A 23,258-nucleotide genomic window follows, 5' to 3' on the forward strand; every position below is an offset into this window, starting at 1 on the left:
TGTAATCATTGCAAGCATGGTTGGAAATGGGAAGAAATTACTAGGGAAACCTATCAATCTCCCTCACTATTTTTACCCCCCGTACATACTGTTTGTGAGTGTAGACAATTTTTAATATAAGGTCCATACTTCCTTTTTAACGTCATTCCACATGTTTCATATCACATTCGGGTTTTTTTCCTCCATCAAAACGATACTCTTATCAAACACACTATGCTACCCTTTTAATCTCATTTTTTTTCCTCGCAAAAAAACTACTTACTGGTGACCTTGCTATCATGCATATCTATTTTCTCTAGACAAAATTCTTTAATAAAATCATTGTCAGCATTTACCACCCTAAGTGGTAGCGTTAAGCCACTTTTGAGCCAACGAGTTTTTCGCTTCCATTGGGTACTTTCTATGTCTGCCATTGGGTACACTTTGTGTTTTCACTGACATTGGGTACACTTTGCGATTTGGCTCTTGTTGGGTACACTTTGCGCTTTGGCTCTTATTGGGTACACTTTGAGCTTTGGCTGTTATTGGGTACACTTTGAGCTTTGGCTGTTATTGGGTACACTTTGAGCTTTGTCTGTTATTGGGTACACTTTGCGCTTTGGCTCTTATTGGGTACACTTTGAGCTTTGTCTGTTATTGGGTACACTTTGAGCTTTGTCTGTTATTGGGTACACTTTGCGCTTTGGCTCTTATTGGGTACACTTTGAGCTTTGGCTGTTATTGGGTACACTTTGAGCTTTGTCTGTTATTGGGTACACTTTGCGCTTTGGCTGTTATTGGGTACACTTTGCGTTTAAGCGTCGACGTCATCGCCACTGTCCGACATTTTTACGCCCAGCGACCGGGAGGAGCGGCACACAAAAGGTGATGATGGATCTTTAATTCTCCCTTTTTTAAATAAAATATATTAAACATTACAACACCTGACGCGTGCTATTAACGACAGCAGCAATACAATATTTGTTACATTGTGCGAGACCCTAACAGGGAAATCAAAAGCTACGATTTTATCCATACGCGGTGCTGTTGTTGTTGTTGCTGCTCCAATGCACACAGAACGGCTGCGATGTTAACGTTTAAAAAAAAATGTGTTTGTTAAATGTGTTGGCTACGTTTTAAATGAGAAGGCGTGGCGGTAATTCTTTGTCTTGAAAGGTTTTCGCGAGGATCTGCCTGCGCCGGCGAAGATGAACGCGGATTCAGAAGGTGACGTGGTACAGTTCGTACAGTACACGCAGTCTGTGTGTCTCTAGTGTGTCTCTTATCTATGTCTCTCGTGTCTCTGTCTCTCTAGTGTGTGTCTCTGTCCCGTGTGTGTCTCTCTCGTGTGTCTCTGTCGTGTCTTGGACGTCTCGCTGCATGGCCTCCTCTATAATGGCCGTGTCGCCTAAGCAGTGATTTTTGGTGCTGCTGCTGTAACGTTTCAGTTTTCAGTTTCGTCTATTAGGTAAAGTACTCTTAGGTTTTTCGGTAAAGTCACGTAGGTAAAAATGGAAATAAATAATAAAAATAATAGAAATGATAATAGAAATAAAATAATAATTCACGACGTTTCGGAGGCAACACAAGTCTCCGTCATCAGGTGGGACCGTCACAGCTAAATTTACTGTATCAAGAAATAGAAATAGGTTTTTACCCTTTCAACTGGTACAAAAACTGACACCTTTATACAAGGGATCATGTTTGCAATAACCACAACACAAGCAGTCAAAATGCAAACAAAAAGAAACAACTCTGATAATGATAATGATATGCACTGTCCTTGAAGTTGATTGGTCCACACCCGAGACAGCTTTTCTTAGAGCCTAGTCTCCATTGGTGTTGGACCAGATGACGCCAAGTGAGGAAAAATCCAAGAGACAAGCCCTTATATACAAGTTAAGGGGGTATAACCCTGTGAGCCATTCGCCTCTTGACTCGGGTGCAACCGCAACAAACAAAAAACAAAACCATGAATGAAACGTTCTGACCCCATGTCCCTGACGGTGGCATCGGTGCACAAACAACAACAACTACGACAATGAACTCGACGCATTCGTCACGAACAGCTTCTGTGTTGTGGCCTTTCAATAGAAAATTAGTCCAGTAAAATAATCGGCGACGTTTCGGGCAACATTGCACTGTTTATGTGCGGCGATGAAGGGCCAATTGCCCGAAACGTCGCCTAGTATATGCTCTTGCTTAAGACTGCGTTATTTTTTAATGTAAAGGGGTTTCCCCCCCCCCCCCCCCCTTATCAGTGAGGCTTATCAGGGTTGATGGCAGTGGCCACCCAGATCATTACCGAGATTGTAATCGTCGGACCAAATACGACGTCACGACTTCCGCTCTACGGCGGACGTGACAAGATCCTCGAGTCCACGGGCGGCCCCTGCAGTGTCCTTAATTGCAAGGCCCACGGGCCACTGGCGGCCCCTGCAGCGTCCTTCATTGCAAGGCCCATGGGCCACTGACGGCCTCTGCAGTGTCCTTCATTGCAAGGCCCACGACCCATTGGCGGCCCCTGCAGTGTTCCTCATTGCAAGGCCCACGGCCCACTGGCGGCCCCTGCAGTGTTCCTCATTGCAAGGCCCACGGGCCACTGACGGCCTCTGCAGTGTCCTTCATTGCAAGGCCCACGGCCCATTGGCGGCCCCTGCAGTGTTCCTCATTGCAAGGCCCACGGGCCACTGGCGGCCCCTGCAGTGTTCCTCATTGCAAGGCCCATGAGCCACTGACGGCCTCTGCAGTGTCCTTCATTGCAAGGCCCACGGCCCATTGGCGGCCCCTGCAGTGTTCCTCATTGCAAGGCCCATGGGCCACTGGCGGTCCCTGCAGCGTCCTTCATTGCAAGGCCCACGGGCCACTGACGGCCCCTGCAGTGTTCCTCATTGCAAGGCCCACGGGCCACTGACGGCCCCTGCAGCGTCCTTCATTGCAAGGCCCACGGGCCACTGGCGGCCTCTGCAGCGTCCTTCATTGCAAGGCCCACAGGCCACTGGCGGCCTCTGCAGCGTCCTTCATTGCAAGGCCCACGGCCCACTGGCGGCCCCTGGTGGGCTTTAGTGCTGCCCCTGACGTGCGGCCCGCCGACAATTCACAAAGAGTGTGAACACCACCTCATCATTATGCTGCTGTCAAACCCAACAATGGTTTCAAATGTTTGGCGGCCCTCACTGATGATGTCTTATCGGCGAAAGTGCCCCGCCTCGGCCCCACTTCTGAAAATGATTGAAGAACACTGCTCTAGTTCTTTGCAAGAGTACGCCATTGTGTGCTGGTATTCTGTTCCAAAGTTGCCAAATAAAAAAAATGACACTGCAAATTACTCAATTGGGATTTACGTGTGGCAAAACTTCCCACCCTCCCTCCCGCGCCCCCCACTGGACATCGCTTTTGGCGTGTAAGAGCACTTTTGAGATGGGATGTACATCGCCTATCACGTGTACTGCACTCTGAGTAGCCCCTACATAAAGAGCGCTCCATTAAAACCAAATAATGATGACAGTATGTATTGTAGTATGTATTGTATCGTCTGCCTTGTCTCCATCATTTAGACTCCAGCCTTTGTCTTATGCTGCGTCATTCACATTGTTAACTCCTAGCTCGTTTGCATCGTTTCGTTTGTGCTCGGTGATTTCGTCTGGTTTGTACATTCTAGTTGTGTCTTGTTCTGTTTTGTCTATGCTGTCTCAAACCTGTCAACCCCTTATCAGTGCCCCTACCTTGTTACAGACCAATTCAGACACCTTATGGGTCACCCCCGTGCCACTTATAAATCTCGACGTTCATCCTACAAAGTCCCATCACAAGGAAGAAACACAAATAGACAGACTTTTTTTTGTGTCCGTATTGATACAACTGTTCGCCGTACAGACCTGGAAACTCAATTTCCACGTACAAGAATCCAGGTAAACCGTAGTGTACTGTTTGCAATGTCTCTACAGTACTGTACTGTCTTATTCTGCCCGGTTCTGCCCATCGGCTTTAAATAATAAAATGAGTAGAAAATAATGGATGCTTACACACACCCGAGTCAATGCATTCATAGCTTAAGCTTAACAATCGAGTGCATTTAATGCATTTGTACATTCCAAAGATGTTTCAGAGCTCAAAAGGGCTTTGTGAATCTGTATTCATGTGGTCGCAATAACCACATGGATACAGTACAAAAAGCCTGATGCGAGTTGCAATTGCTGGCGAAACGTCGTACTCAGATTGTAAATGTTGTGGATTTACTCTCCAACACACCGGTGTGCTGTACTCGTAACGAATTGGCACGTTCTGTTTATGTGACAAACCTTAATAATTGGCTGTGTCGGGTGGTGACGGGTTGAACGACACATTTATATTTACGTGATCCAACCCAAAAAAAAACTGTATTGTGGATAATATTGGTAGTGAAAGCCTATGTGTTAAAAAGTAAAAAAAACACAGTTACCCAGTTAGCCGCGCATATTGGAATCAAATGAGAAACAAAATGAGATGGAGTGGCATAATGGTGAGGTGCACTGTACTTGCAATCCAGAATTAGTCTCTTCCACTCTGTCTCCCAAGACGGCGGTTAAAACAATGTGGCAAGTTTCTAAAATCCACCCCACCACGGCCTGTCCCACCCATCCATGTGTGATGGGGAAAAGTGTGGGGATGCTCGTTTCTTCCAAAACGTCTCGTGGAACAAATACCCCTTCGAGCAGTGGTTCTTAGCTTTGACTGCAGCCTTGCACAACCTTTGCTTCTCAGATTTGAAGCTTTCTTGACTGCAAGGATTCATACTCTTGGGTTTTTTTCGGTAAAGTCACGTAGGTAGAAAAATTAAAATAAATAATAAAAGTTCGTTCAAAATGTATGTTAAGAAATACATAGCCTACGTATTAAACTGAATAAATAAATGGGTTTGATGAAACAAAATAGTTGTACTTACGTGCCCGTGTTAATTGGTGTTTCGATGATTTACCTTCTAAAAAAGTGGCCACGTCTCGCACCCCCAAAAAGGGCATCTCGTACCCCGCTGGGTGCGTGCACCCCAGGTTAAGAGCCACTGCCTTAGAGGAACCCTCGGAGTTGACGCGAGAGGAGGCTTCTTCCGACAGCAGTGGCATGAGCAAGCAATTGCAGGGCTGTGCTTTTACCTTGTACCAGGTGTGGCAGTTGGTGCATTGATTTCTAAAATGCCACGAAAAATTATTCCTGTATCCTGCACCTCAGAACCGGTAAAATATTTTTGCAACGGTTTCTAGTTATCGTTCAACACCCCTGATCCTAACCCGAGTCCGAAAATAAACACGAGACACATACCTTAGATGAGTCGCAATGAACCAACCTTATGCCTTGCCCTAGCCCATCTGCAGCTGTAGCCCAAACATACTGGGTCTTATTTAAAGAGTGGCCTCCCATTGAGTGAAGGTTGACTGACTCTAGGCTTTGACAGAAGGCCTTGATTGCTTGGGTTGGAGAGTGAATGGAAGGGAGTAGAGTGAGTTGAGAGGTGGAGAGGTAGAATGGAGCATTGGCCATGCGGAGGGGGAGGGAGTAGAGTGAGATGAGAGGTAGGCAGGGGCAGGTCCATGAAGGATCTTGAAGACTTTGTTGTGTGATCTAGAATTGGTTTGGGAGCACTTGGACGAATCCGAGTTTTCAACGTGATGTGAGCTCATAGTGGGGAGATGCTGTATCCAAGGATGGGTAGGAGACCAGGTGGCTTCCTGTAACATGCCCTGGACATGGGTACACTTCCCAGACTCGCATTACAATGTTTTTACTATAATTTAGAAACTGCTGTGCGGTTTTAATTGCATTAAGTATCTGTTGCCTTGTAATGGGAAGTCTGTATCTCACTTTGCATCGTGGTGATGCTGCTGCTGCTGCTGTGCAGGTGCAGACTATGAGAACCCAGAGGAGGTCGAGGAGAAAACTCGTCTCATCAACCAGGTTCTGGAGCTCCAGCACACGCTCGAAGGTGTGTGCACTGCGCTACAAACTTAGCCAGCTTCGGTTTATTCCCGCCCGTGGCTAACATTCAGTGGGGCACGTCTCCCCTCCATCCCCCCACTCGGTCAGCACTGATCATCATCATCCAACAGCCCTCCAAGACCAGTATAGTGTGGGGAGGCCTCCATCCAGCAGTGGATTTATCATCTATTCTATCCCTCTCTGTGCCTCCCTTGCCCTGCCTTTAAGTCACATGTTTTGTCCCTTTTCCCTTATTGCTGCCCTTCACTGGAACTAACTCCCCCTGCACATAATACAATCGTCACTAACGTGCTTTCGTTCCTCCCTAAAACCCCCATCTCTTCTCCCTTGTCCATCCCCACTACTGCTACTCCCTGCCCCCAGCCCCCAGCTACGACCAGGCCTACCGCAACCCCTTTCACTACCCCACTCTTACTTGTCCTGTAACCCCACACTTTATTTTAACCGCAGTCTTATGTACACTTTTAGAATTGTGGGTAAAGCGCCTCGTTTTGAGGCGCTATATACATCCATACAAGATAAGATAGTCGCTTGTCTCTTTTTGACCATAAACCAGTGATCCATTCCCACAACCAAAACGATTCGTTATTGCCATGGGAGATTCGCGTTTCTCATCGCCATCGCCGCCCCCCTCCCTCTCCGCCGCAGACCTCTCGTCGCGTGTGGATGCCGTGAAGGAGGAGAACCTGAAGCTGAAGTCCGAGAACCAGGTCCTGGGTCAGTACATCGAGAACCTCATGTCGGCATCCAGCGTCTTCCAGACCACCGATTCGAAGAGCAAGCGCAAGTAGTTGGCGGACGACTCCCCTCCCGAGCCGCAACCTCGCGCTTTAGCCCCGCCGTCTTCGGGAGCCGATTGGGCTGAGCACGGAGCCCGTGCTGAGCCGTGGGGGGTAGCGGTGAAGGTGTACAAGCGATTCTAAGCCGGGGCGGTACAATATAGCCCGATTCAGGCTCGGTTAATTTGCGATCATGATGCAATTGGGGATCGATTCGTTAGGTGGGTTCTGGGTTCCTAAACTGACGCGATCAAAAATTGGGGGGGAGGAGGGAGACGCGACAAGTCGCGACGCTCGCTGCTGACGTGATTGAAATGTCAAAGCCAAATCGGCTGCTAAATTGTCCAATCTCTAAAAGCATGCTTTGGAGATTGGTATCTACATTTGTATCAAATTCAGACTAAATTGATGTTAAAATGTAAGGAATAACAGAACATTGCGTTAACATGGCGCCCGTCAGGCCCAAGGTGTCGCGCAATACTTAACAATCCAACTGCAAAGCATAGTAACTATCAAACAAGATGTATTACAGAATAAATACAAACATTACATCACTGATAAGTTAAATGTTAGTAAATTCATAATTTTGAATCCACGTAAGCCCGCTAACGTGCGATCAAACTGAAATTCAATTGCATTGTCGTTCGTATCACTCGGCCATGAATCGGGCTGGTGTGTGCCCAGGGTTAGCGCTTTACCTGTGCGTGCGTGCGTGCGTGCATGCGTGTGTGTGCGTGTGCGGGAGTTTGTTCAAAAGGAGTTGTTTTGAGCAGTGGGGTGAATGTCGCTTTGCGTGATCCGTGTAATCGACTGCTGTTCAGTGGTTTTTCTGCACCATGACAGGCCGAGCAAAGGCTTCAGGAATTCCCAACAACTAAACACCCAAAGCCAGAATAGGACTTTGACAGTAATGTTTTTTTTACCTTATTTCACTTCGTAATAGCGACCTCCGTTTGCATGCAGCCTCCAATGGTGTACTTTCCCGTCGCCATGTTAGCAGCTGTTCAGCCTCGTTTTCTAAAACGCAACTCGTGCAGTATTAACGTCAGCGTGTGGCACAAAAGCGGTGTACATTTAAGTGAACGCGTCCCGACTCTAACCGTTGCATGCGCAATGTCGCCGTAGTAATTTATTGTCGTCTGTTGTATTTTTTTTTTATCAAGGTTATCATTGCCATCTGCATTGTTTGCGACTAATGTGTATAGCCAGACTTAGAAGCGTCTGTCTTTGAATGAATACTTTACCACCGTTTGTATCGAAGAGGACAATGAAATCGAAATGTCCATTTTGGCAGACCGTGGCTCTGCTTAAGAGCAGACAGGCACCATTGGTGAAAACATGATTGTTTTGTGTTGTTCAATCAATACATTCGTACTTAAGGATGTATGAATCGATACACTCGCCACCTTCATTAAGAACACCGCTTAATAAAAGGGAAGTCTACAACAGGTTAACAATTCTGGCATTGTCCGTTCTTCAAACTAGGAATATGCCAGACACAAACACGCTATTGCTGTTATCAATCGTTGGTTGCAAGTTCTTAATTGAGCAAGGTTGTCCTGAAATAAAAGCCTCATCCACTATCTCATTGTGCAGAAAGTAGGCTTTTGTCGAAAGTAGGTAAATTCGGTGGATTAAAAATAAGTTATTCAGGTGCATTCTGTGGGGAGATGATACAATAAAAATGTGGTTTGTAAAGTGTTCCAATGAAGCTGGAGTGGGTTATGTTTTTTTATCTCCAGAAGACCACTCCAATGTGAACGTGGTATAATTATCATTATGGTGCATTGTGGTTCTGAACATAACCATTGCACCAAACTGTAGTCTATCTTTATTTGTGTGTGTATTTGAACATGTACAGCCATATTGTAAATCCACTGCTGAGTGAAGACCTCCCCCACGTAGTGTGGGTTATATAACCATCTAGTTTACTGCAGATTGAAGGCGGAGAGCGTAGACGTGGGAGTGTTGTACAGTCAAATGGATTTCTCTGCACTGCCCTCTACTTTCCACAACGTAGCCCCGTTAACAACCCATTTTATGCACGATGATCATCCATCCAGTACGACCCAAAAACACTCAACATTTTTGTGAACACTGCCTTCAAAATATATAATCGGAGACGTTTTGGGCAGTGGCTCTTCTTAATAGCGCCATCCAGATCAACGTCCAGCATCTCATGAGATCATCACATTCCAGGTGATCTGGTCATTGGATTTTTGTTTAGTTTTAATGAAGGTGGCGATTCGAGTTGTACTTTAACTTACCAGGGTTGTGTTCGTTCGTGATGGTGGTGGTAAAGTATTTTCATTGTGAATGTGCGCTCACACCACTGCCTGCCAACACGGTCACTGAACTTGTTTTGATTGCCATCATTGTCCAGATGCTGTGGGTCACACTGTGCTGTTGCTTCAACTCTCAAACACTAATTTACAAGAAGCGAAAAGGAATAAAGATATTGGACACAAAGCGCATTTGTTTTCACTTATTTATTATTGGTTGTACGCTTCTTTTTACATAGTAGTTAAACAGAACAAAGCATAATCGTAGCCATTCCAAGAGACAACGGTGAGGCGGCTGGGTCATCGTGTTTAATAAATGGTCGAGATGTCCCCTTGTTTCAACACTGCTCAGTAACCCTTCCGCCCTCGAAAACGTGTTCTGTTGTCCAGCTGGCAAAAGAAACGGGAAAAAAAACCGTGAAAATATCACTTAAGACAGGCATTACAAAGACAAATAGCTGCTTTAGATTCGCACAGGCTGTGGAAATTGAACATGAGTCTGTAGATTCGTTCATCGGGAAAGTGACTTTAAAGTGACATTCAGGAAGTGCTTCTGTCGTGTGCTTGTGATTCAAGTCCAGCCTTGACTGCCGTACCAGGTCCAGGCAAGTGGGGGAGCATATGCTGAGACAGTGCGCAAGCAACATCTATTCTCACTCCTGGGCAAAGCCACACACTGCGCTATGAACTTGTTCGATTCCCAACCACGGCTACTATTAGTGGTGAGCAATTTCTCAACCGGTCCTGGGTTCCTCCCCCTTCTGCGCTAACCCTCCATTAATCAGCATGGCGAAGTATGGTAAAATAACCCCCGACGGGCGGCAAAGGGAATGCCTTCACCCGGCGGTGAATTAACAAAGGGGGCAATTTGTCATTAAAACTATGTTTCAATTGAAAAGCCATCGCACACATTTACCAGAGATCGCTTGCATTCGAAGAAGGACATCTGCAGGGCTCTACACATGGGTTCCAGGGTGCTGTCGGTCCGCAGGCACACCTTGGCGCTGTTCCCTGCCTGCACGCGCCGCGCAAAGCAGGCAATGAAGTGGATGAACGAGTGAGTTGAGCAGTTGGGCAAGTGGGTGAGTGATCAGGTGGATGAAATGGTAGTTGCTATATACCTGGTAAAATAAAATCATTTATTGTGGCTTAAAAGGGATGTGGGCCATATATATATAATTCACGTATAGCGTTGTGGGATGCAATTGGCATTAATGACGCCCTCATTTTATTCATGATAAAAACGTATTAAGTGGGCAAGCGGGCGAGTGAGTGGATAAAAGGGCGGGTGGGTGAGAGAGTGAATGAGAATGAGCGGATGGGCGAGCGAGTTAATATTAGAGAGCGGATGGGTGGGCGAAGGAGCTGAGGAGCGAGTGAAAGAGTGGGTGGGCGAACGAGTGAATATGAGAGAGCGGGTGGGCGAGCGAGTGAATGAGAGAAAACGGGTGAGCAAATGTATGGGTGGGCGAGTGAGTGAGCGAATGAGAGAGAGCGAGCGAGTGAATGAGAGAGAGCGGATGAGCGAGTGAATATGGGAGAGCAGGTGGGCGAGCGAGTGAATGAGAGAGTGGGTGGGCGAGCGAGTGAATATGAGAGAGAGCGGATGGGCGAGCGAGTGAATGAGAGAGAACGGGTGGGCGAGCGAGCGGGTGGGCGAGCGAGCGGGTGGGCGAGCGATTGAATGAGAGAACGATGAATGAGTGAGCGGGTGGGCGAGCGAGTGAAGGAGAGCAGGTGGGCGAGCGAGCGAATATGAGAGAGCGGGCGAGCGAGTGAATATGGGAGAGTGGGTGGGTGAGTGAATGAGAGAGAGAGCGTCGGATGGGCGAGGTTGTCACCTTGACGCAGTCGCTCTTCACGAGACACGAGCGTAGATCCTCGCGCAGTCCCGCGCACGGGCGTGAGTCCACCGGCTTGTCCTCGTAGTACGCTGGCATCGCTCCACCGGCCACGTGCGTCTCCCGCCCAAGCCTTCTCTATAATCGCCACTCTCCCATCAACATCACATCGTCGTCACTGCCACTCAACATCACTGCCGACATGATGTTCTTGATGAACGGATCCGGGATCTGGTTCTCGAACTTCATCATCTCTATACTCTTTGGTTCTTTCGGTAAAGTCACGTAGGTATAAAAATAAAATAGATCACTACGTTTCGGGCGCAACACAAGCGTCCACCATCACGTGGGAAAGCATGTTGACGGACGCTTGTGTTGCGCCCAAAAGTCGTGATCTATTTTATTTTCTAACTACGTGATTTTACCGAAAGAACTAAAGAGTATGGATTCCTGCAGTCACGAAAGCTTCAAATCAACATCATCATCTCGTTTGCACACCCATGTTGTTAATACAATTTCCGTGGGGGTTATTTGCCCGTACTGTTCTCCAACACGCCGGTCAGGGAAGGGTGGGGGGGCATAGAAGTACAGTCCAATTGGTTTCGCTGCCCTGCCCTCTACCGCCAAATATCTAGCCCCTGCGGGCTCCTCAACATCTCGTCACCGCCATCGTCAACTCAACAACACGGAAGCCTCCAGCGACGCTTTTTCGCGAGCCTACAACATGAACGAGTTGCAGGCTGATAATTGTTTTTTACCCTTTTATCTGGCAACAAAACTGACACCTTTTTTTACAAGGAGTCATGTTTGCATTGACCACAATACCTGCAGTCGGAATGCAAACAAAAAACACAACTCTGATAATGTATGCACTGTCCTTGAAATTGATTGGTCCACACCCGAAACAGCTTTCCTTAGAGCCTAGTCTCACTCTGGTGTTGGACCAGATGACGCCAAAAGGCGCACAACTCAAAGACAATGCACCATCAGAGTATGAGAGCTCGGGGTAAAGCATTTACACCATTGGAACCTCCTTTGCCAGTAGCAAAATATGATAATTGTTTTTTTACCCTTTTATCTGGCAACAAAACGGTGTCATCTTCTTGGTTCTTTCGGTAAAGTCACGTAGAAGGGAGATAAAATAATAAAAATAAAACATAATAAAATAATACAAATTCCTTTGTTGATATGCAAATTCCTTTGTCAAGGCGCTCTTCCCCCCCTAACCCAGCTTAAATAGACGCTGCCAAGCTTAGTGGTGTTCATTCAGCCACTGTCTTTCCGACAGACCTGTTCTTCACCTGAGGACGGCTGCTTGCGTTGTGGCCGAAACGTCGTGAGAATTGTATTATTTTTATTATTTTATTATCTCCCTTCTACGTGACTTTACCGAAAGAACCAAGAAGATGAATCCCTGCAGTTACGAAAGCTTTAAATCGAAAACGGTGTCAGTTTTGTTGCCAGATAAAAGGTAAAAAACCCAATGATCACATTTTGCTACTGGCAAAGGAGGTCCCAATGGAGTTGCAGGCTGTTGTGACATTGCATCGCGACTTTAGCTGCGACCTCGCGAAGCACGTGGTGGAGCGGTGGCGCAGCGGTTAGCGAACCGCGATGCGAATTTCAATTTCAAATGGGTGGGTGGCTCAGAAGCGATAGTCCGACGAGCCGGTGGTCCTGGGGGCCTCACGTCCTCGCCAGCTTTCACTCATTGGCACGGTGAATTACGCGGTGGTGAAGAAGTACGTGGTGGTGGTGGTGATGATGTATTCGCAGTGGAATAACAAACGAAAGGGGTAACAGCAGTGCAATGTATTATTAAGTGCAATGTATTATTAAGTGCAATGTATGTTTAACACGTTGGGGCTTTCGCGACCGATGTCATCCATAATAGAGGCTTTTTTTTGGGGGGGGGGGGGGGTTAGGATCACATCAATGTGTGTCGTTAAACCCGCTAGACTGTAAATGTTGTGGGATTTGCTCTCCAACACACCACCGCTGTTGCTGTACTAACTCACGAATTGGCCACGTTCTGTTTACGTGACAAACCTTACTGAGCGGCCGTGTCGGGTGGTGGCGGGTTTTGACGACGCGTTTATATATTTACGCGATCTAACGCACGCAAAAATAACCCCTTAGATGTACAGTATGAGTGTAATGTTATTGGTCGTGCATTGCGATGATAATTAGGCCTCGAACTCACCCGAGCCGCGTCTCGTCTTGTGCGGGCGGGTTAACACTGAGACAACGCACGATCACCAGCTAATTGGTGTGTTACTACTACAACTACTACACACAAATCAAAGTTGTGCGTTTAATGTTTAAAATCGCCTTGCGTGTTGCTGTCTGCGTGACCGTGAGCGGGGCACACGCGAGTTTGAGCTTGGGGTCCGTAACGATTCGATTCCTTCGTTGTTGATTCTCGATTCTGGAATCGATTCTGTGCAAACACTCGCGATGAAATTCTCGTGAGTCCTCGACTTATGCGCGCCCGACTTACGCACACCCGACTTACGCACACCCGACTTACGCGCGCCCGACTTACGAACGCAAATGATAGTTCAATGAGGTGGCTTATCACGTGGAAATGTACAGCAGCCAACTACTCTAAACACTCTTAATTTTAGAACTAAACACGTGATGCTGATTCTAAATGTGGAGGGGAAAACCCGGAGGACCCTGATAAAAGTCCACGCGACCAAGGGGAGAGAGAGAGAGACGTGAAAACTCGAAATATACAGCAGCAGGCGTCAGGGTCGGGATCGCACCTACGACCTCCTGCACACCAGGCGAGGTAGTTAACATCTCCTAGCCACCGCGGGAGAGCCTCCACTATAGAGGGCCCCCCTCTAGGCCGTCTAGTTCAAGTTCAAGTTCTAGAGCAGGGAATGTGCGGTCAGGGGAGGCAGGGGGAGGCAGAGCCTCACCTATCATACTCCAATTAAAATAGCTGTTACGAAAAGTAAAAAAAAGAATAATCAAATAAAATACATATTAAGATTTTCCACTGATCTGTGTTATAAATTTCTGCACGATTCCAATCGGTTTTTTTTGTCAAAATCGCCAAATTTGCGAAGCTCCGCTGCAAATACAGGAAGAGACGAGAGGTGAGGCAGCGACGAGCTCAGCCTCCCCTCTGATTGCGCAACCCCTCAGTAACTGGGTGGAGCGCGGGCAATAAGCGCGTGCCTGTTACTATCTCAGTATGTCACCAATGTAATGTTTGTAGACCCCTTCATTTCATGTCCTCGCCTTCCATACTCCAGGTAACTTATTTCACGTATTTGCATAAACATATTTAGGCTCGCTGGTCTCGTCATGAAACTGCAATGAAAAAGCACCAGGGGAGGCAGCTATCACATCTGCCTCACTGAGGGGGACGTGTCTAACACGCCCCCCTCAGTCAGGACACGCCCCTCTGTGAGACCACGCCCCCCCTCAGTGTGTGAATCTGGCTCAGCGCACGTCACTGGTCTAGAGGGTGACTTTGGCCTCCTCTTCCACGTCTGAGAGGAGGTGGGAGTACCCACAGCGCACGTGACCTTGCCGACGCACTGTGTCGTCATTCATTGAATCGATTCCGTGCACTCAACACTGTGAGAGGAATCGACGGAAGTCCGATCACCGACGTTTCCTGGATGTACGACGCGAGCAGCTTTGTAAACTCGAATCGCCCCGGGGGCGGGTGTTGTCGCTTCACGCACGGGATGGCTCAGCGTTCGATGTGCCCTGAGGGCGTCTCTCGCATCCACTTTATTTTTGTTCCCAGCAACGACCGCCGGTGCCCCGCCCCCTCCACCACGTCACTCGCCCCCCCTCAACCCCGCCGGGCCAAGCGAGCGCAGAGGCGGAACTTGTGCCCAAGTTGAACACCTCCCCCCCTCTCCTGTGCAGGTGATGTGGCGCGGAAACACGCGCGGGTCGCGTGCGAGTTGGCGATCGGCCGTGGGGGCGTTCGCCCCGCGTGCGATCGCCCCGCGAGGGGATTCGCCTGCGTCGCGGCTGTGAGGAGAGGAGAGGAGGGGGGTAAACTTGCAAACAGACGCAGGCCGCGTTTTGTAAACCGTAGCGAGGATGCGCGAGTCGGCGCGCTGGTTGGCCGGCGCTGCGCACGTGACTGCAGCGCGGGTCCAATCGGGTTGCTCGGTTCTCTGGAGATGCTGCTTATGCGCTGTATCGTTTTATTGTTTGTTAACGCGGCTATTTTTTATTTGTATATTTGTTTGTGTTGTAAGGTTTATGTTTGCTTATGTTCTAATATTTATGTTTGTTTAAAGATAAAAACAAACATCCGCGAGTAAAAAAGCCCTGAGCTGTTTAAATTCGCATCGCTTCGTCGAACAATTTTCTCCAAAACCCCCTCAGACTTTGCAAATGTAAAGTCTCAAAGTAGAGCGATGCCCACGTAATCCCGAGCCTCAAGACTATGTTATGCTTCTAGGAGGGGTTCTCCTTACATTGCCAATTACAATAATTCGTGGCCAATTCCACTAATTAGTGGCATCGCGTGGGAGACGATCGGAGGGGGTGACGTTGATTCCCCGCGGCCGATTAGAGATTAAAGTTCTCTTTTAAGTGATTTCTCCGTTCCCAATTCCTTTTGTTTAGAGTCGGTAAATTGCAGATACAGTACCACACCGCCCGCGTATTTATATTTGGGGCAGTGTCATCTTGTCCGTGACGGGGTTGGGGAGGTAACGTCCGTACAGGCGGATCTACGAATCTACTCCCACTGGCGATCTCCCCGACAAAACAGCGGGGCTTTAGAGTATCAGGGGTACACACAGAAACAAATCTGAGCGTGATTCACCAACACTTGCCCTCCAAAGTGCTGGATCACAAGGCGTGAGCCGCGCCACCCTTTGTACGCGGAAAGTTGTGGACGTCGTGGATTAAATGCGAAACTAAAATAACATGAAAAAGTTTTGAAACGTCGTGAGAAGTTTTATTGTTTCATATTTGTATTTTATTATTTCCCTTCTACGTGACTCTACCGAAAGAACCAAGAATATAATATGAAAGAGGTCAAACATTGCAAGTAAGAGGAGGTAGAGGGGGGGGCATGCGTTTTTGAGCGTAGCACGCAAGCGAGCCAAACGCCTGCCATTCCGTAGCCAAGCGAGCACTTGGCTCTCCAACTTGATCATCACCTTCACGGGCATAGCCAACGAGACGACCAGTCACTCGGAATAGCCCTCCAACTATTCGAAATTATACCTCCAATCTCATCTCCAGCAAGTTTTATTTTTATTATTTTATTATTTCCATTCTACGTGACTTTACCGAAAGAACCAAGAAGAAGAATCATCTCCAGCAGTTCACAATTTGACCGTTTCATTTTTGTTAGCCTTTTGTTTTGTTTTACGTGCACAATATAACTACGCCCAGCGCCGTTGGTCCACACCAGACGTCACGTTAATGCATTCCATTCAATAAACCACTCAATCACCCAGTTGCCCACCCCTTCATTTACCGACACCAACACACGATCCCAACCACGAAGTTACACTCACTCACTAACTCGTTTACTCACCCATTGATTGACTCACCCCATCTATCGCCAAACAGTCCAACCAACTCATTGGGCGACCCACTCTAATCACAAATCCACTAACTCCCCTACCAACCTGCGAATTCAGTCACATTCACCCACTGAGCCACCCACCCAACCACCCTTCAACCATACCAGGTGTCAATTACAATTGTCATTATGCCAGTTGTCATTATGTCAGTTGTCCCACACCTCCGATTAACACGGTTGGCTACGTACGGCGCGAAAGAAGTTCAACATACGTACATTAATAATAATTAACAGTCCTAATGTAATTGTAATTTCTGCTAACAATGCTGCTGTAATTGTACCTATAATTGACCCCCAGGTCTACACCCAACTCGCTTGTTGTCAGCTCATCCGGAGCCCCATCACAGCTGAGAGGCCGGGGGCAGTCAGGCCGCAATGCTGCCCTCGTCGAACCAGCCGCGGGCAAACGGGCGCGACGCGGGGCCGGCCACTGCCTGCTTCAAGCGCTCGCGCTACCTGCGCAGGCTGCTGCGCTTCCGCCAGATGGACTTCGAGTTTGCGACGTGGCAGATGCTCTACCTGTTCACGGCACCGCAGAAGGTCTACCGCAACTTCCACTACCGCAAGCAGACCAAGGACCAGTGGGCGAGGGATGACCCTGCCTTCCTCGTGCTGCTCAGCGTCTGGCTGTGTGGTGAGAAGCAGGAGACGAGGTCGTGAACTTGATCTTAATTAGCTTATGCCGGCAGGAGCCCTAATGGGACATTGAGCCAGGCATCACCCCTCCTGTGTGTGGGGTTATAGTGGATGTGCCTTCATCAGTTCCTGATGATTTTTTAAGTGTAGAAAATTTGAATCTGTGGATAGAACGAATGGTTCTTGCTTCTTTAGGGTAGACTGTTCCAATCTACGGGCTCAGTGGCAAACATCGCGAATCAGAATGCGTAAAATTGTAAAGTTAAGTTCGTAATAAATAAAACATCAGAGATGGGCAAAATTCATTAAAATAACAAATTAGTGGAATCACGTTATGTAGATGAAATTTACCAGTTAGCCATGTCTTGTGTAATTTAAATACAATTACCAATTACTTTGAAATTGAGATACTAATTGCATATTACAAGTGGAATGAAATTACCTCGTTAAATTGCATGGAAATTATATACTGTCCTCTAAGCTAATTTGTGTGTTATTCTCAATTGTGTTCTAATGTCGATGTCAGCATAATGTTGCAATGTAGAGTACATCCCTTTGTAAATACATTGCTGGAGACGTGGAGGAATAGAATGAGATGGAGATATTTTAATTCAGAACTCTCGCAGAAAGCAGTGTGATATCACCCCTTGATTCTGAATGCTCTCTGGAAGATAACTTTGCAGAACTACAATCTGAGGTCCCTTGAATTGCTACTGATCATTAACAGGCGGTGCACCTTCTTATGCGCATGCCCTGCTGTAGAGTTGTGTGTCACATGGCAAAGTCATGTTTTTTTTCTTTGAGCTGGAAAATCCAAAATGAGTGACAGCTATAAAACAAATTCTGGAATCATTGGTGACTGAATTGAGACCATCAGCTACACTAGCTAGACAGCTCCGTTTCATTACAGACAGTTTTAAGAATTATTTGAACCGTGGTACTTGGCGATCGGTACTTGCCTATTGTGTGTGTTCTGGATGAAGGTTATTTTTGTCTTCTTGGTTCTTTCGGTAAAGTCACGTAGAAGGGAAGAATCCCTGCAGTCACGAAAGCTTTAAATCGAAAGTTATTTTTGTCGTCGCTGTGTCTTAGTGTCGACATTGGGGTTTGGCTTTGTGCTGAGTATGAGCTTCCTGAACACCCTGAAGCTGCTGCTGTGGGTCGTGTTCATCGACTGCATCGGCGTGGGGCTTCTCATATCGACGCTCATGTGGTGGGTGGCTCCATTTCCTCAACTTACGTCTGGGCAGAAGGACCGTGTGTGTGTGTATAGCTGTGTGTGTATATGTATTTGTGGGGAGTGGTAGTGTGGCGGTTAGCGCGCTGCGCTATGAACCTGGCGACCCGGGTTCGATTCCCACTCATGGCCAACACCAGTGACGATTATCTGAACCGGTTCTGGGCCTCCCCTAGGTCGACTCAGTCTGAAATGAGTACCTGGTGTGGTGTGTAAACATCGCCACTGGGGAGACAGGCAGTCGGGCGTAGTGCCGGCCACCCACCCCCTCGTGTGCCGTTCCGGCCTTCATAGGTGCTCGCTAACAGCACTTGCCCCTACAGTCTATTAAGGCTATACGGGGGATCTTTATCTTTGTGTATATGTGTGCAGAAAAGTAGTGGTGAGCACACTGCAATAATACGAACCTGGCAACCCAAGTTCGATTTCTGGTCATGGCCAACATCGATAGCGAATATCTGAACCTTAAAACGTACCTGGTGTGGTGTCTTGAGTTTCACATCTCTCTGATCCACCAACCATGGCCTCCTAATCACTGCATTAGTTACGTAGTGGGAAGCAGTAGTGTCGTGGTTTGCATACTGTGGTGGGAAGCAGTAGTGACCCGTATTCAATTTCCACTCATGACTAACATCAGTGGTGAATATCTGCACCAATCCTGGGCCTGCCTTTGTTCCAACTCAATTTTAAATGAGTACCAGGTGCGGTTCCGAAGCATTAGCACTGGGGAGACAAAGTTGGCAGGGAATGGTGCTGGCCACACTACTCATTTGTGCATCGTGCTGGATCTCATAGGTGCTTGGTAACAGGACTTGACCTAAGAGGCTGTATGGATAGAAAATAGGGAATCTTTTTCTTCGTGTGATTGATCCAGGCTGATATCGAATCGATACCTCATGGGCCGCGGCGTACGGGAGAGTGACGTCGAGTGGGGCTACGCGTTCGATGTTCACCTCAACGCCTTCTTCCCGCTCCTCGTCATCCTGCACTTCATCCAGCTGTTCTTCATCAATAGTACGCCAACAGCCGAGTACCTCGTGATTCAAACGTGATTCTAAATTTAAGGGAGTTGATGTTCTAAGCCCGCTCATTAATGGGCACAGCAAAAAATTAAATCTCCTAATAAATTTGGCTCTGAGCTTGCTTTGGCAGAGTTCCACCTTTGAGAATTATAACTAATGTTTGATTGTCATGCAACATTTTTCTGCAACAGCGTTAGTGGGTGGGAAAGTGCTGACCCCCCCTACTGTGTGGATCAAAGGTCACATGGAGGGATCTCAAAAAGCAGTTTCGTGATATCCGGAACCGTCCTCTATGCGTTATGCTACCCTGAGAAAGTTCCAAACGGATTATTTGTCTCGCAACACGATGCCGATAGCCCAACCAGGATAGCATTTTGGGGAAAAGAAAAATAATTTTCAAAAGAGCAAAGTGTACTGAAAGTTTTCCGTGTCGGCGCACGCCGCGGCTGATGTAGTCATGTCTCCTCTGCGTGCAGGAGTCATCATTCAGGACTGGTTCATCGGATATTTCGTGGGAAACACACTGTGGCTCGTCGCCATCGGCTACTACATCTACATCACCTTCCTTGGCTACAACGGTGAGCCCGGCAGCACGGCAACTCGCGAGTAATCTGAGATGTGAGAGGTTCGACAACTTCAGATGCTACGTTTCAAACACTTTATAATATCTGCATATGGATTGTGTGTAGTTACGAAGTGGGTTACTACTTGGGCAGGACACGTCGCTTAGGAGGGATGATGGCCGGTGGTTAAGAATAATGACCTTAGGATGTCCTCTCGAAATGCTGAAATCACCAGTGTGTTGTGGGTGCAGAGTGGGTTATTACATTGCAGGATCGTGAGAGGTGGCGGACATTGAGCGCCACATCCGGCAATGGATTGACAAAAGGGGCCCGTACATTTACGTGACTTTGAGCGATATGATACGGAGCCATCCATTTAGTACGTACGCATGGAGGGGGGGGGGTTAACCCAAATGCATACGTTTGCGTATGGGGGTCTACTGACAATGTACGCACGCATAGGAAATGGGGGGGGGGGGGGATGAAGCCTTGATAATAATCCCTTCTTCCTCCTGATGACGATCGCTTGTGTTGTGATCGAAACGTCAGTTTTTATTTTATCTACTTTCAATTTTTCTATCTACGTGCCTTTACCGAGAGAACCAAAGAATAATAATGCTCCTGGCGGTGGACTATCTGTTTGCGTGGATTAAATATCGGCCGTTCTATAGGATTGGGGGGGGGGGGTGCAAAAAGTACGCGTGTGTACAGGGAGGGGGGGAGGGGTAAAGTTTAGACAGATTTTTACGTATGTACTAAATGGATGGCCCCTACCGCTGTGATAAATGCGATGCCGAGTGACAGCGTTGAGTGGTAGATTCACAAAGCGCTGCACGTGTATTCCTGTGCGTGCGTGACGCAGTGCTGCCATTCCTGAAGAACACGGTGCTGCTGCTGTACCCCATGGCGCCACTAGCGCTTCTGTACGTGCTGTCGTTGGCGCTGGGATGGAACTTCACCCAGGGGCTCTGTTGGTTTTACAACGTCCGCGTGTAGTGACGGTGCGATGCGTGTGGCGTCCGTGTTGTTTCCGTCTCGTGCGACAAAAATTCAATCTCTCGTCCCCGCACGACCGAATCGAAGCGACGATTATTGCGTCGCAGTCGCGTCACGATTTATTGTTGTCCTTGTTTTGTTTTAAAACAGGGGGTGGGCAACCTTTTTCTTACCGATTGCCAGGTAGAACTTTCAAATACCTTTGGCGGGCCAAACATTAATACCAACATTATCCAATGATAATGTCGACCGAGTATCAAGGGGAGGGTCTTGTATTGCCAGAAGTGACTGAGGGTGATAGCATTAGAAACATTGTTTCCAGGTGGGTAACATTCCCTTCTAGTAACTGACTAATGCAACCGCGAGATGCTGCGTGCAGCGATGGATTCATGTGATTTGCGGGCCATTTTGAAGCAGTAGGCCTCGTGTGCCCGCAGTGCCTTGCGAAAGGCAGGTTCCACACCCCGGTTTTAAAGTGCAATCCTCTCATTTCGTTGTGTTTGTGATTTATTTTTCCCCGGTTTTATTTGATATCTGGTTTTGGTTTTTTTTTTCTCCGTTTTAATTTAAGAGAAACACTCTTGAGAAGAATGTACTCTTTTTCTCTTCGATGTGGCAGCAGACGCAAGTATCCATGTCGTCGTCTGTGCAGAACAATTGAAAGATGTTCGTCAATCGGCTTGTAACTCGAGAATGAACGGTAGTACAAGAGGACCCTAACAAAAATGTGCAAAAAACATTTCCCCTTGCCAAAACACGCTGGGTTTTTTTAAGGACTTGACAAGAAGCATTTCTGACATTGGCATCAAGGAACGTCCAGTGTGTCAAAGATTTACCATTTTCTCCGTTAGCAGCACCTACGTTTTGCCACCAGGTTGGGCCTGCCTTCCACTTCTTTTTCCCATGCGAGATCGTCATGGCACAAGGAGGAACCCTTTGCATCCAGTCTCTCCTTCCTGTGTGCATGACCACGGTGTTTAGACCGCACCAGAGGCACCGCCACACCGCCGTTTTACAAAAAGTAAAATGACCGTCCTGGTCCCTTCGTGGTGTGCTGCACATCGACACTTTTAATACCTCCAATTCGCACGGTTGGCTACATATGGTGCGAAAGAAGTTCTACAGACATACATAATACATCAAAATAACTAGACTGGGTGGCTGGAAGGTCAGGACACACAGGGTTGTTTAATTTAACACTGGCATGAAAGCATTTTAATTGTTTTATTTAAGTAAATATTTTATCTATTAATATATATTTTTTTTCTTCATGTGAGGTCACCTCAAAACTGTCGTTTAGAAAACTCGACCAAGAACCGTTGAATAAATTGACAAAACAATTGCCGAATGTTCAAAGATTACAGCAGTAATCATTTCAAAATATATGCGTGCATTCATGTTAATGAGAGGCAGTTTGAAGATTTGTTAAAATAAATATAACAGTGTGTCCTGACCTTTCGGCCACCTTCTACGTGTACTTATTTCTGCTGTCGGCGACATTCCAAAAATATCCCGGTGTTCTTCATCGTCCACTTCGCTGATCGGAAATTGGAGGAGACGGTTTGGCGGGAGTGTCTGGGCTCGTTAACATTAGAAGCAAAATTTTTTGCCGACGTAAAGAAAACTAGTGACTATCTGTGGTGGGGGTGGTATGTGTGAATATGAGTGCACGTGCGATAAATAATTGTGGATTTAAGCTTATGGGGAAGATTTATTCCATTTGTCATTAAAGGAAGATGCAGCCTAGAAGACATGCTGCATAGGTTTTTGCGGGTTTTTTTGGTCGTCTTGTAGCTCTCCAATGTATTGTTGGGTTGTACACATGTTCAATTCAGTTCCTGACCAAGCTCCCATCAGATGGAGTGAAACGTTGGACATCGTGCCAACACGCTGGATAATGTGGAAGAACATTGGACAGCTGGAAGACATGCTATAACCTTGAATATACCTAGACTGTCTTGAGCTTGTTTGCAACTTTTGCTAGTAAGAGAAAAAATACTTAAATTACAATTTGGTCCTCCACCACAGTTCGAGGCCGCTCACTGCAACACTACTCCAGTGCGGTTTCATGTCAGTGCAGTCACGTGACCAGCGCGGTAGGGCGATATGCCCTACCGGATCTTTACAGTCTCTCCTTCCAGGGTGATTTGCAATATTATATATTGGAGGTTGGGAAGTCAGTTTGAGGCCAACAGGAAGTGATGCGAATGTCTGCCACGGATTACAAAGGAAGTGCATATTGCTGGATGATTCATTCCCCATCAAGGTTTCAAAGTTGTGTGAAAGCAGCTCAGGACATGTTTAGACTATGAGACATCTCCTTTACCAGTGGCAAAATATAGTAGTAGGTTTTTACCCTTTCAACTGGT

The 23,258-nt window shown here is 47.3% G+C and overlaps 3 protein-coding genes across 4 annotated transcripts; 2 read left to right on the plus strand and 1 right to left on the minus strand.

Annotated features, from left to right (window-relative positions):
• The first annotated feature begins 775 nt into the window (after positions 1 to 775).
• On the plus strand, positions 776 to 9,200 carry SCOC (short coiled-coil protein). Its single transcript, XM_078602851.1, has 4 exons — positions 776 to 864; positions 1,156 to 1,206; positions 5,855 to 5,938; positions 6,601 to 9,200. Exons 2-4 carry the CDS (start codon positions 1,188 to 1,190, stop codon positions 6,741 to 6,743), a joined length of 246 nt encoding a protein of 81 aa, XP_078458977.1. The 5' UTR covers positions 776 to 864; positions 1,156 to 1,187; the 3' UTR covers positions 6,744 to 9,200.
• A 5-nt stretch (positions 9,201 to 9,205) lies between these two features.
• COA5 (cytochrome c oxidase assembly factor 5) lies at positions 9,206 to 13,290 on the minus strand. 2 transcript variants are annotated; one of them, XM_078602852.1, is made up of 4 exons: positions 13,058 to 13,290; positions 10,855 to 11,004; positions 9,930 to 10,028; positions 9,206 to 9,403 (listed from the first exon to the last, which is right to left on the minus strand). In XM_078602852.1, exons 2-4 carry the CDS (start codon positions 10,951 to 10,953, stop codon positions 9,362 to 9,364), a joined length of 240 nt encoding a protein of 79 aa, XP_078458978.1. In that variant the 5' UTR covers positions 10,954 to 11,004; positions 13,058 to 13,290; the 3' UTR covers positions 9,206 to 9,361. The 2 variants fall into 2 exon arrangements, with proteins under 2 accessions (XP_078458978.1, XP_078458979.1); XM_078602853.1 differs by having other exon boundaries at positions 10,855 to 10,992; positions 13,058 to 13,281.
• A 1,370-nt stretch (positions 13,291 to 14,660) lies between these two features.
• On the plus strand, positions 14,661 to 22,342 carry UNC50 (unc-50 inner nuclear membrane RNA binding protein). The gene is made up of 6 exons (XM_078602854.1): positions 14,661 to 14,748; positions 16,734 to 17,069; positions 18,164 to 18,284; positions 19,183 to 19,322; positions 19,807 to 19,908; positions 20,756 to 22,342. The coding sequence occupies exons 2-6, from the start codon at positions 16,811 to 16,813 to the stop codon at positions 20,887 to 20,889; spliced, it is 756 nt and encodes a 251-aa protein (XP_078458980.1). The 5' UTR covers positions 14,661 to 14,748; positions 16,734 to 16,810; the 3' UTR covers positions 20,890 to 22,342.
• The last annotated feature ends 916 nt before the right edge of the window (positions 22,343 to 23,258 follow it).

This window comes from Lampetra planeri, chromosome 19, assembly GCF_965212315.1.
Source record: "Lampetra planeri chromosome 19, kcLamPlan1.2.h2, whole genome shotgun sequence".
Classification (NCBI taxonomy): Eukaryota; Metazoa; Chordata; class Hyperoartia; order Petromyzontiformes; family Petromyzontidae; genus Lampetra; species Lampetra planeri.